General features: G+C 40.7%; 1 protein-coding gene across 5 annotated transcripts in view; it reads left to right on the plus strand.

Moving 5' to 3' along the window:
- kif21b (kinesin family member 21B) overlaps positions 1–13000 on the plus strand; it is a 54839-nt gene that overhangs the window by 6903 nt on the left and 34936 nt on the right. For all 5 annotated transcript variants that reach the window (XM_026305940.1, XM_026305942.1, XM_026305943.1 and 2 more), the window contains exons 2-3: positions 11655–11877; positions 12788–12970. In XM_026305940.1, the coding sequence (XP_026161725.1) occupies positions 11655–11877; positions 12788–12970 (406 nt within the window). The remainder of the gene's footprint in view (positions 1–11654; positions 11878–12787; positions 12971–13000) is intronic.

Here is a 13000-nt window from a genome sequence, read left to right on the forward strand (position 1 = left end):
TCAAAGTTGATAAGATTAGATAAGAAATAAGCTTTGTTATTTCACAGTAATAGATAGAAGTCTAGACAATGATTCGGTGCTGACCTGGCTGTCCAGCCAACCGCAGAGGCCACACTTTTAATCCTGTACAAAGAAGCAGAGACGTTAAAAAGTTGTAGTATTTTCTAATCAACGGTGCAATGACTGTTCATTCACATCAGCCATGTGTCAGCAGGTCTTGCTCTATATTCTACTAATTATTTCAATAAAATCACTTGGCATATTGTTGAGACTGGTTCAGGAAGGGTCTTTAATGTGCAGAAAAGTCCTTAGGGCAATAACAAGTGCTGAGAAACAGCCCGTGGTCCTGACGAGTAAAAGGTGCTGCCACATTAAAGTGTGTGTCCAACACAAATGGCAGTGTTGCTAAAAGATACGCCAGACAAAAACATATGTCCCCTGTAGGAAATAAGTTTTTCCAATACCATAGACCATTTTTAATTTATCAGCTATTCTTGTATAGCTTTGTGTTAAGGAGCATATTCTGGGCCCATGTTGAGTTCACATACTTACAGACAGACCTGTGCCTGTCTACAACAGGACTCATGCTGAATGCTGGGTGGTGGTAATGCTAAGTAGCCCTCCAGGGAGGCAGACAGACAAGCACAGTCATGGCAGCAATCTGCAGCTCAGCAGCATATGTTGAAAGAAAGAGGTTAACATCGCCATATATTTTTCCTTCGTTCCTCAAAATACAAATATTGTATGTTTCCTAGTATTTTATGTGGTTATGTTGTATTTTATGAGGTTGGTGTTTTCTAAGCCTCCTCATCTAAAAAAAATCAGTGTGAAAACATCACATTAAATCTATTTCACAAAACATGAACAACCATGTTTTTGTGTTTTCTTTTTTTCAACTTCCCACTGGCGTCCTCAGTGACACTCTGGATCCAGTTTGTGACATACGTTGTGGTCAGTGAGTTGAATATGTCTCCAACACTATCCAGATTATAGGTATTCACATGGTGGTCCACGCTAAAATTATACACAGTCATGGTGCTGAGAAGCACTTTGCCTAAAAGCGTCTAGTATTCATCAATAAAACAAATCGTAATGGCCAGTGCTTATTCTTTCACACATTGAAGTTAATTGGTATCAAGCAGAAATTGGCTAGCACCTCTGTGACCTTGACAAGGCTGTCTGTCATGAAAATCTAGGAATGGAAGCTAATTTGATTGTGTCCTGTGCCTCCCCCCACACGGAGCAGCAGACAGAGCAGACATGGGGGGCAGGGAGGGGAAATGAGAAAATTAGGAGGTGGGTGAGATGGGTGAGGGGTGGACATTAAGGAAGTGGGGTGGGGACTGACCCAGAATCAGCTCCGATGATGCAGACTGATATGCCCCTTTATAACAATGAGAGATGCAAATCTGAAACTGAGTGATGGTTAGCATTCTTTGACAGTGGGGAGATAGTGCCACAGTTTATGTTGTGATGTTCAATATTGCACTGGTTTGTACAGGTCATCTTGAACAGTAGATGTTTAGGTAAATCGTTTAAAAGCTCCACTCTGAAATCTTTGATTCACTTCTCATTTTGTCTGTGACATGCTGGCTTGTTCTTTAACCTAGAAAAATGTCTACAGCTCAGTTAGTTGATCTTTCTTGAAAAGTCGACCTAGCTTTCCTCCACACAATGTAGTACAACTCTGTCCTTAAAGTCTGGCTCTGTTAAGAAAATGCTCACGTTAACATCGATGAACCAGTTTGCTTCTTTGGGCTTCAGCCTTTGACATTACATACTATCACAACCAGTCAAACCAATGAGGACAGACTATGTGAGGTCTGCTCTCCCCTTTTCACTGGTTTCTAACTGGCAGCAGGGCCTCGGGCTGCAGGGTCGCCAGTCTGGGAGGTTAGTTTGATAGATGGGTTTAAATATGGAGGCTGTGAACAGGAGCTTGCATCTATTATATGTCTGTGTGTGTGGTGAATAAACTGCATGTACAACCGTAGAAGAATTATAAAACAGCGTCCATGTTGGTCGGGCTTGCCCAGTAGTTAACAGGATTCCATTTGGATTGATATTAATTTATGACATGGGATCTATGTTTAAGATCAGTTATTGACAAGGGTCACGACTAATGGCTACTTTTTTTACTGATCAGGCTCTCAGTTTTCTCAATTAACTGATAATTCATTAAGTCGGTAATATGTCTAAAAGTAAAATACTTTTGAAAGTGAACTGAAATCTAAACACCATCTGCTTGTGATCCAGAACAGCTACTAAATGGATGCAGCAAGTGGGACAGGTGGATGTTTGACTTGAGAAATGATGATTAATCAAAGTAGTTTATAATTATCTTTGTTTGAATTGACTAATGATTCACTAAACGTGAAGCTGATGCCCACATGTGTAGGCATTAACTCTCACCAGACATGTTGCTGTGGGAGAATTGGCGTGTACCAGTGTGGCAAAGCAGACGCCAAATGGGAGTGGCAGACAGTTTCCACTAGCGAGTCTGCCCGCCACCACCTGGGCCAGCCAGCTGTCCACACCCAGCGCCAGCCTCTTGTGACCACTGCCCCACTTCCTCCACACAGGCTTATGAATGCTTGCTTAACATATGCACTCTCCTCCTTGCATTCCCATCTACTTATTCCACACTTACTCAGCTGTCCCCTTCATGTACCTCAAGCATCACTGCTTCGGTTTGTCCAAGTGGTCCATATTAGTGCTTTATCCACCGGTGCTTGTAACTGAGTCAGCTGTTTACTTTCAGTACCCTGCTGCCTTTGTCCCCACTCAGGTAGTATCTTGCCCATAAATTAGAGGCTGTGGTCAAACCTAACTAAATGACATTCTTGATGCCAAATTCATAGCAAACACGACCTTACCTGCCAGGGATGATGCACAGTCAGATACCATTCTTTATTTCTCCCATCCACTGGACCAGCACATGAACTTGAATATGTGAGTGTGTGTCTGTGTGTGTTTGGCTATCAGCCTGTTAGCCTGCTGTGATGTCAAGCCCACATGGAGGTTTGGAGACTGATGAGAGGGACAGATTTTGCAGTGAATGAACTGCTTCCATTAGTGTATGGGAGAATGTGTGTTATTTCGCTAACATGCACAGATACTAAAGTGATTACTATAAGAGCATAGACATTATGGGAAAGGTGTCTTAGATTGGATTGTGACAGATCAGCAGACTGAGAGATGAGAAGGTCGATTGGAGGGAGAGACACAGTTGATGGTTTTATATGTGGAATCAGTGCAGACAGCTGATGCGGGAAATCAATGGGAGCACTGATTAAATGGGCAGCAGGACAGAAAAGCTTAGCTCAATATTCAAAAATGGTGCCTTTCAGCACCACAGTGCTCATGTTTCATGAGGGAGGTTGATATTACAGTAACTCTTTGATGAACAGTCATTCATTAATGAAAGATTTAAGATACAGGATGCTCATTAGTGCTGAGATGAGAAACTGTAATCAGAAGTCCTAAATAAAACTGTACATTCACTAATGTGCAAAGCACCACTTCATCAAAAGAGCAAATTAGGTTGAATATCAGCCTTTTGTGTTTGTTTTGAACAAACTCACCTCTTGCTCTTGAAACCAATGTGCCTCCATTCTCATCAGTTCTTTCTTTTATCACTTTGTTAAATGGGGTTTCTTCCAGTTTTGACCTTAGCGGTCAGTGGTCCATTACCCCTCCAGCCATCGCTGCACCCTGGGGCATCTCTGTTTCATCCCACAGTCACTGATATGCCCAGAGCTTCAAAATGGGCCAAGCCAGTTTTTCTCAGGACTTTTCATGTCAGACATGCAACAATGTTCATGAATGGCTTTTATTGTCTCTCTCCTGTTCTTGTTCTCATTGTCCCTTTGCCGTTGCTCCCTCTGTCTTTGTTTGATTCTCCACTAAGAGTGGAACAAAGAAAAGTCAGACGCACTGAGAGAGCAGCTATAACATACAGTAAACAGCTCAATGAGTGTCTACCAGCTTCGCCTCAGCATCTCTATTTCTGTGGTGACATTTTTTGGTTTGTTTTGTATCAGGTGCAGTGTGACATGCTGCTGTCATGTGTGGCCAGGACAATGGAAAAGACGTCCATTTGCTTCGACTTTTCCCGAGGGAGAAAATGTAACTGAGTGAAATAGGAGAAGACCCTTTCATTTTGCTACTGACTATAAAAATAACCTAGACAGAAAGGCTTGTGTTACATGAAGGTGTGATAACTGACTGCTATGCTCATTATAAATTCAGATGTGGATCATTTTCAATAAGAAATATTAGTATAAATAATAATCACATAAAGTAGTATTTTTTCCTTTTGGTTGTAAACGTCTTGTCTTGTCCCAGCTGATAAGAGAACATGATGTGGACATGTTCACAGAGACAGTGTTGAGACCACAGCAGGTTTTGTCACTGCATGTCAAAGACACATTTAATTCATTTGAACTTTTTTCTAACTTTGTCTCTTTCTAATCTTTCTTTAATCTTTGTAAAAACAATTGGTTTCAGTGTAAAGTGCTCATGTAAAGTGCTCTAAAGGGCAGTGAACCCCAGTTTTCTATTTTTATGAATACTTTTCATGTTGACATTTTGTTATTATAGTCTCCATTTCTCCCTGCCTTTTAGTAAAATGCAAGAAAAAAATGCTGGGTAATACCATAATGTGGCGTGCACACACATACACACAGGCTGTGTCAGTTGGGTTAATCCTAATCTGAACCCCCGACAATGACAAAGCACTGATCGGAGGTATGGTACAAGCAAACAGAGCAGAACCAGATGGAGACACTGTGCCTCATATTTATGTAATCTCTGCTGGGCTGCTTGCATGAAGTTAATCTCTTTCACAGAGCAAAGACAGTTCTCCTCGGTAAACAGCACAACCAGACTGTGATTATATTCTCTCAGGTGTGAATTGTATTTGGTTATTTATCAGGCTGTAAACATAATACTCGTGTGTTCTTGGTGAAACAAAAGTAAATTAAATTTTAGTGTTTATCATAAAAAATATAACGATGGCCATTGACCAGCTGGCATTTACCCTGACTTGTTGATAGTTTTACCTCCCACATGTTCTGTCCTCCTAGTGAAACCTTATCTCTGGCAGTGCACTGTTTTTCATAGCAGCAGCTCATACCTGCCTTGGCAGGCAAAGAGTAGAGTTAGTGCTGTCACAGACTGCTGTGCATTTCTTTTTTTTTCTTATAAATATGCACAGCTCCAGATTTGGCAGCAGTTCAACAGGCCATTTGATATTCATGTTCATTTTACAATCAATTTGAGTGACTTGTTTGATAAATGGAAGCCTCTGCTATAAGTGTTTGTGCATTATTTCATGGCAAGCTCCTTAGGTGTTTACGAGAAGACTTGGTGCGTGTTTGTGTGGAGACAGCTCCCTGGCAGCTGACAGTGTGGTGGGGCTGTGGTGCACAGAGATCAGGAGGGATGATTGCTGAAGTAGTTCAGAAAACCACTTGGCTACCACCAACGTGCACTGACAGGCTTGGAATTAGGGAGAAACACCTATTGAGCTCAGTTAATGGTATTTAAAAGGCATTTTTGATGTAAATATGGAATTGTCTGTGTTCTCAATCTTGTGTACATTCATTTATTGATAAAAATCCAAAGGTATTATTTTTGCCTCTGCTTTGCACCAGTCTTGAGCTGTTAGACAACACTGCATAAGAGACACTGCAGTTTTAGTATTTTGGAGACAATGGCAACTGCATGAGCACCTCGTCTAAACTAATACTCATTATCCATTATATGAGGGAGGCAGAGTGGCAGAGAGGATGCAGTGACAGCTTTTACACTTGTCATCGCTCTGCTGAGTGGTTATTAATGAGTGGGAGGACAATAAAGGCATATTAAGTCTCACCACCTCCTACTTTGTCAGCTAAGAGAGGGAAGGGTAGAGCAGGACATCAGTATATGGCAGAGTTAGGCTTTAGGAGACATATGCAATACATCTGGTAATTTATAAAAAACAGTTTTAAATCCAGAAACATTTTTACAAAAATTATCTTATTTCAGCTGCAAGAGACTAAAGCGACGTATTGAAGGCACAGGCAAATTAAAGCGACACAATGAGCTAAAAGACACTAGAATACATCTTAGAGCTACTGACCTACAGAGATGGATTACACTAATTTGTGGGTGACTACCTGCACATTTGATCAATTATGAATATAAAAATAATTTATTAGTGTGCTCAAGAAAACATCCTGACACTGCAATCTGCACTGCATTTTGCTGTGGCTAGTCAGTTGTTTTGTATGCAGACATGTGCACACCAATTCTGCTTGATTGCATTCTTCTCTTTCACCCATCTATATGTATGTTACCTTCTGGACATTGCATGTGTGCATGTGTAAACCCCAGTGTGTGTCAGTCTTTGCTTGAAAAAAGAAAAAGAACTTGAGACTGGAAAAATAAGTGAGAGGTAAAATACGGGACAGGGAGAGTGAAACTAAAAATAGGAAGGTTTTTAATCAATCAGGCCGGTTTGGCTTTTCTGATCATGAGTGAGAGCATCCTGGGGGCTTACGCAATGAGAGATCAGCACACTCCCTGTTTTGTCCAACCTAAAAACACAAAATCAATCCTAATCTTCTGCCTCCCTGTACATGACTTACTGTATAAACAAACTGCTACTGTATCTTTTGTCCTTTAGCACTGATCAGTGTATCTACAGTACAGTACGTCACCTGCAGAGCTTTTATTCTCCACCTGTCAGCACAGCCTTTCCTGTTGAGTCGTCTGTCAGCAGTCAACAATTGGATCTCCTGTGTTAACGTGGGGGGGTTGGGACTGTGTTTGCATTTTAAGCCGTTGTTAAGAAACAGACATAATGTGCTGGCGGCTCTCACCAAATGAGCTCTAAACAGTATGCATTTCTATTATGAAGGTGATGCTTGATCAATAGACAGAAAAATAGTCAGAGGGCGAGAAAGTGAGGCAGTGAGGGTAAAGTCCATGTGAGTGATTAGCCTCTGGTGTTATGAAGAGGAATTAAAGGAAATGGAACAGGTCCCTCTGCTGCTTCTGCCATTCAAGTGTTTGTCCCGATAATCTGTTTTCACTGGCAACAAAGTGAGGAAGGGTTGCAACACAGGCAGAGGTGCAAGGAGCACAGAAACAAAACAAGAGCCAAATGACATTCTCCTGTGCCGTCATGATAAAGCTACAGAGATAATAAAATAACAGTCACGATGGAAAAAGGATTTTGTTTAAATGGTTCTTGATTAAGAGATTTGACAGTAGATGTCCTCTGGTAAATAGACAGAGTGTGAAAGAAAACATGGAGGCAGCGGCTGACTTCCTCCACTGAGACACAGCTCTGAAACACTTGCAGCTCAAGAAAATACAATTAACTGTGTCTTTATGTGATATGTGTGTTTATGTGCGTATGTGAGTTTTTAGTCAAATGTTTACATTAGGGAAATGAGGTCTTTAAAACTTGCCTGTTCTTTAAAGGTTGACTGAACACAGAAACACACACACACACACACACACGCATAAGCACTAGTGGCACTCATTGTCATTGGCAATGATCACAGCGGCCTGTTTTTATTGGTACTCTGGGCTCGTTGGAAACAGAGTTGGCATTTAGTCCAGGCTATTTTGGATCATGATTGGATAGCAGGTCAGTAGATGAGTTTCAGGTGAGGATGACTCAATGATTGGGTAGCAATTTGTAATGTGACACTTGCAGGCCATGTGAAAAATATTTTTATACTGTTGTGAATAGAAACATATGCTCACACACATACAGTGGAATGCACATGAGGAGTCTCTGGGCAGTTTGTGCAGTTCCCAAGGAAACTGGACACTCGTAAAGTGTGCCAGCTGAAGGAAAAAAAACCTGGACACTAATTCTTTGAGCATTCATTGTGTGTGTGTGTGTGTGTGTGTGTGTGAGAGACAAAGAGTTTGTATCTGCATAGTAAAAATATTGTGGCACTAATTGTTCCTTTTATTAGAATATTTTTTTATGATGCATAAGATGCCAAGCTGATTCTTGAAACATTTCAGTGGAATATTACCATTTCTCCTACAATTACAGTTCTGTGTCTTAAATTTAGAGCTTTTCTCTTGCAGTACTATACCCTTGTTGTCTTTAAATTACAAGCTAATATTATGAAATTTATTCTTGAAATATTTTAATTTAATTTTGAGATTTTTAGGTTCTTAACTTTACAAAATCATTAAAAAAACTTTACCTTCACCACAAAGTGACACCATGTTAACCCCATGTGCACAGTGCTCCAGCTGCACCAGCGTGTGCAGACCAGTCTGGTACTGATCTCTCACTGAGAGCAGCATCTCCATATGATTTGAAGTCCATTGAGTGAAGCTTCGATGTGTGATTGATGGAGCCCCTCTGGCACTTAACAGCAGTTTAGAGAACCCCTGCTAACTGTTTCCACATGCCTGAGCACAGGACACGGTACTACAGTCATTTTTGTGTGTTTGCTTCTTGATTTCTTGTTAGAGAAATATGAAACCTTTGGTGATTTCCAAGGCATGAATCTGCTGAGGGATGCTGTGAATGTCAGAAAGGTCTGCAGTACTATGTTCAGTATTCTGACAAGTCTGCTGCCTCCCTCATGTTGCAGATTACTTCATTCTCAAGTCACGCATCAATGACTTTTCCCTCTGTCAGGGGTGTGCTATAGCTCTGTGTGTGTGTGTGTGTGTGTGTGTGTTTTTGTTTTGTTGAGTCTGGTCCTAATTAGTAGTGTTGGGTTTGATAATTATTGTAATAAATGAATCCCCTCAGAGCATGTGGATAATGAGTTTTTTGACTGTGCATGTTTCTTTGTGTCTCTGACAGAACTGGGTTTGGAATGTCTGACAAAACACTGAGTGAAGACATCATGATGTTTACACTTTACATTAATCTGTCTATGAAGAGTTTATGTAGAAAATATAGCAGTACAGCTGTGTGTGTGTGTGCGTGTGTGTGTGTGTGAGATCAGGGACTCTGTGTAGTCTGTAATGTAATGTTATCATTAGAGTGCAAAGATGGGAAGAGATAGAAGCCTTAATTTGCCACATCAGGGATCCACAATCTGCTTTTCTACAGACATTTAATCGTGGAGTTATGGGCTATTTTTAGCTGCTAAATGTCCTTTAGTGAGTGTGTGGCCTGAGTCTGGATCCTTGTGTGTATGGTACTTGTGATGTTTGCTGCTCCGATCAATTTTATGGATGTGATCTTTTGTTGGCACAGCTGGCTTAAATGTTCATCCATCTGAGCCACAGTGTGATTGTGTGTGTGTGTGTGTGTGTGTGTGTGTGTGTGTGTGTGTGTGTGTGTGTGTGTATGAATTGATTATTTATAGCTGTTCCATTTCTTCCCCCTCTGGATCACTGACAAGCTGTCATTGTTGTTTTTTGTCTTCTTTGTGTGAATGTGTGTGCTCTGCTTGTGTTTGTGTATTCCTGTTTGATGCAAAGCTTGTCAAGACTTTATGGGATTCAGCCATTCTGGTCTTTTTTACTTCTTCTGTGTGATGATGGAAAGGAAGACGGAGAGAGGACACACACAGAGCACTAACAGTCTAACAGAGATTGTGAAAATTTGGGATGAAACCAATAAGTATCAATTCTTTAATGATTTATATAAGATATTAAAAATAGTGAACAACATTCAACACAAGGGTAGGGTAGGTGACATCATCAGAAGTCCTCACACTGTTAGCTTGAGAAATTGCATAAATGGTTGATCGATTATCAAACTTGTTGATTCATTTTCTGTTGAGTAGCTCAAATGTAGAAATATAATAAATGTGGTGACAAAAACCTGATAAAGACAACATACAAAATTGTTTTAAAAATTCTGAATACCAAAATAAAGATCCTAGAAACCTAATAATCTTTGTTGGCCAGTTTAATATTATTTAACAGCACAAGACATAGTTTACAACCATGCTGGCAGCGCTATGTGCTTTTATTTAGATGCAACAATGCTTTGAGTTAAATGCTAGCGTTCTTATCATATATAATGTTATAAACCGTCATCACATTTGCAAATATACTACACCCTTCCTTCTTTCTTTCCAGTGTGTGCTGCTTAAATATTGCACACAAAAAACAAAACGACAACAAAAAATTGACCTGAACCTTTTAAGATACAGCAGTGGTGCACACGCACGCACGCACGCACGCACGCACGCACGCACGAGCGCACGCACGCACGCACGCACGCAGTCCATCATGCATAGCCTACGCTTTGCTTTGCTCTATCCACTTTATGTCAACAATGAGCTTAAGCAGCATTCATATGGGATATGTGGTTTCTATACATTAACCTCAGTGTCAAGGTCACCTTAAGTAATAAAAGGGACTCATCTGTCTGCAAGCTGCTTCCGTGTCACTTTGTCTTTCATAAGGTGGACTGGGTTAGTTTACTGCTGCTGAATTGGACTATTCTAATGTCTTTTATTCCTTCCTGTAAGACCCCGTCAGGGCCTGAAACGGCAAAAAAATGCTGTTGTCAGCTCTGTGTGTTTCTGTGTGAGTCTGCCATAACGACGTGTGGTGAAGGAATTACTGTGAATGTTGTGTGGTTCTTTGTGCACGCTTGAGAGGAACCATGTGTGAACTGAAGATAGTAGAGTAGCTTGTGTTTGACCTGTGTATTGGTTTTTAGAGAAACTGTGTGTGTCTTTGTGGTGTGGTGGAAATTATCCCCACAGCAGCTGTAAGTGGTTGTTGTGAGAGTTCTTGTTTTCTATGGCTTTATACAGTATATATGTGTGTCTTTGTTGCAGCATCCCATAGGGAGTTTCTAGTATGGTCTTAGTGTGTGGGGGATTTGATTTGCATCCCCTTTAGATTGAACCAGAGGTTTTAGCATATGGCGATGTGGACCCATTGCAACGATAGTGCTGGCTCATGGGTTTTTCCTGCAGCTTAAAGTGATTACCTCCTCCCTGTGTCCACTCTGTACCTCTGAAAGCCCAAGATTAACACTGGGCCAGGTGACAGAGCTTCTGTCTTATCTGCATTGCACTATGCAAAAAGAACTTTGACGTTTAGTTTTCTCTACAATATTTTAATAAGTACACAGCACTGCAGCAGAAGCAGGTAAAACCTCTTTTACACATTGCCTCCATTAATCAGCCTTCCTGCCTCAGAAGCTTTTTGCTGTTCCACTGACGATCAAGTTAAAATGATCTAAATGTATGTACTCGACCTTTATTCTGACTTGAGCTGCTTCCTTTGAACTCATTGGGTAATTAAAAAACTTCAACGTCATTCATGCAATTAACTGCGTTGAACTGCTGGGTGGAAAGCCCAGCACAACTCAGAGTCAGGGTCAGGGTCCTGAGCAGCAAGATTAACAGCCATGCAGTAATATCTAGTGAGCCAAAGTCTGACTTATCATAGGTGGCCCTGGAGTACTTGCAATAGCTTTTCTCAGGGCTGTCCATTTTATGCCTTGTTACTCATTTTGTACCTGCTCTCTGACTTCTTAAATCAACAGCACAAACCAGTGTGCTGTTTCTGACCTGCATTGAAACAATTTGTATACAGTCGCTCTCAGTGTCTGCAGATCATGTCTGCTGAGTTATTTTAAAGGTCTTTGTTTATGCTTGTAATATTATTTGATCATTCATGGAGTGTCTTCTCTTATCACCTCGCAGGATTCGTCCTCAGATGGCCAAGGAGAAGATAGAGGGCTGCCATGTGTGCACGCTGGTCACACCTGGTGAACCACAAGTCCTCCTGGGAAAGGACAAGGCCTTCACCTATGACTTTATGTTTGATGTTGACTCAGAGCAGCACCACATCTACCAGGCCTGTGTGCACAAGCTCATCGAGGGCTGCTTCGAAGGATACAACGCAACTGTGTTTGCTTATGGTCAGGTAGGACAGTGAGGCTTGGATTCTAGCATTAGACATTGTTTTTTGATTTACAGCTTATGTTATTTATCTTTAACACAATCTTTGCTTTTAATATGTTTTTATTCTGTATTCTGTATAGAATAATAACAGCAGAAAAAAAAGAACCAAAAAATTCTCAAGCACAACAACACATCCTTAATACACAGGTAGTCCCCAGGGGGCATTTAATCATGACTTTTAAGACTGTCTTACAAAAACAACAATACGTTTTACTGATTTTTGGTCAGTTTTTGTGTTTTTACATCATGCTTGATACTTCAAAATAATTGCAATGAATTAAAAACACAAAGATTATATCCCAGAGGAGGTAGTGGGTGATGACACAGGGTTTAAAAATTATACAACGTAAGTCAGAAAAATACACTGTGTAGTTCCCAAATCTGATGTTGTGCCTTGAGTCTTTTCTTGTACAAAATATTGTATTATAGTTTTTGCATTTCATTGTGAACTTTTATTCTGAAATGTCTCTGGATGTAGGTATAGTAATCCTCAAGAGGCTGGCCATCTATGTGACTAATTCTCCTTAATAATAATGAGATTGACTTTTTCATCTAGTGAGTTTTTATTGCATATAAGTATAACACAAATATAATAATAAGATGCATGGCTTCCTGTGCAAATTGTTTGATTTAGCTAAAAATAATGGCATGAAACACAAAAGTAAAGTTCAAAGCAAAATACTAGTAACATGGTAATAATCATTAAAATACCCTTAGACTTACATACAGACACATACACTACACATCCACCCAGCTTTAACTGAGGCTTTGCTGACTGCCAATACATGCACATAAAAACTGATTACATGTATGATGCACAGTACTTAGAGGATAAAATTAGAACTCATCATTGTTGCTGAAATGTGTTTCAGACGGGTTCGGGGAAGACTTACACCATGGGGACGGGCTTCGATGTGAGTCTGAGCCAACAGGAGCAGGGCATCATCCCCAGAGCTGTTCACCAGCTGTTTGAGGGAATCCAGAATAGGAGGGTGCACGCCCAGGAGGCCAGCATCCAGCCACCTGAGTTTAAAGTCAGCGCCCAGTTCCTAGAGGTGGGTAGCAGAAAGGTGTATGGTGTACAG

This window comes from Mastacembelus armatus, chromosome 5 (genome assembly GCF_900324485.2).
Source record: "Mastacembelus armatus chromosome 5, fMasArm1.2, whole genome shotgun sequence".
NCBI classification, from domain to species: Eukaryota; Metazoa; Chordata; class Actinopteri; order Synbranchiformes; family Mastacembelidae; genus Mastacembelus; species Mastacembelus armatus.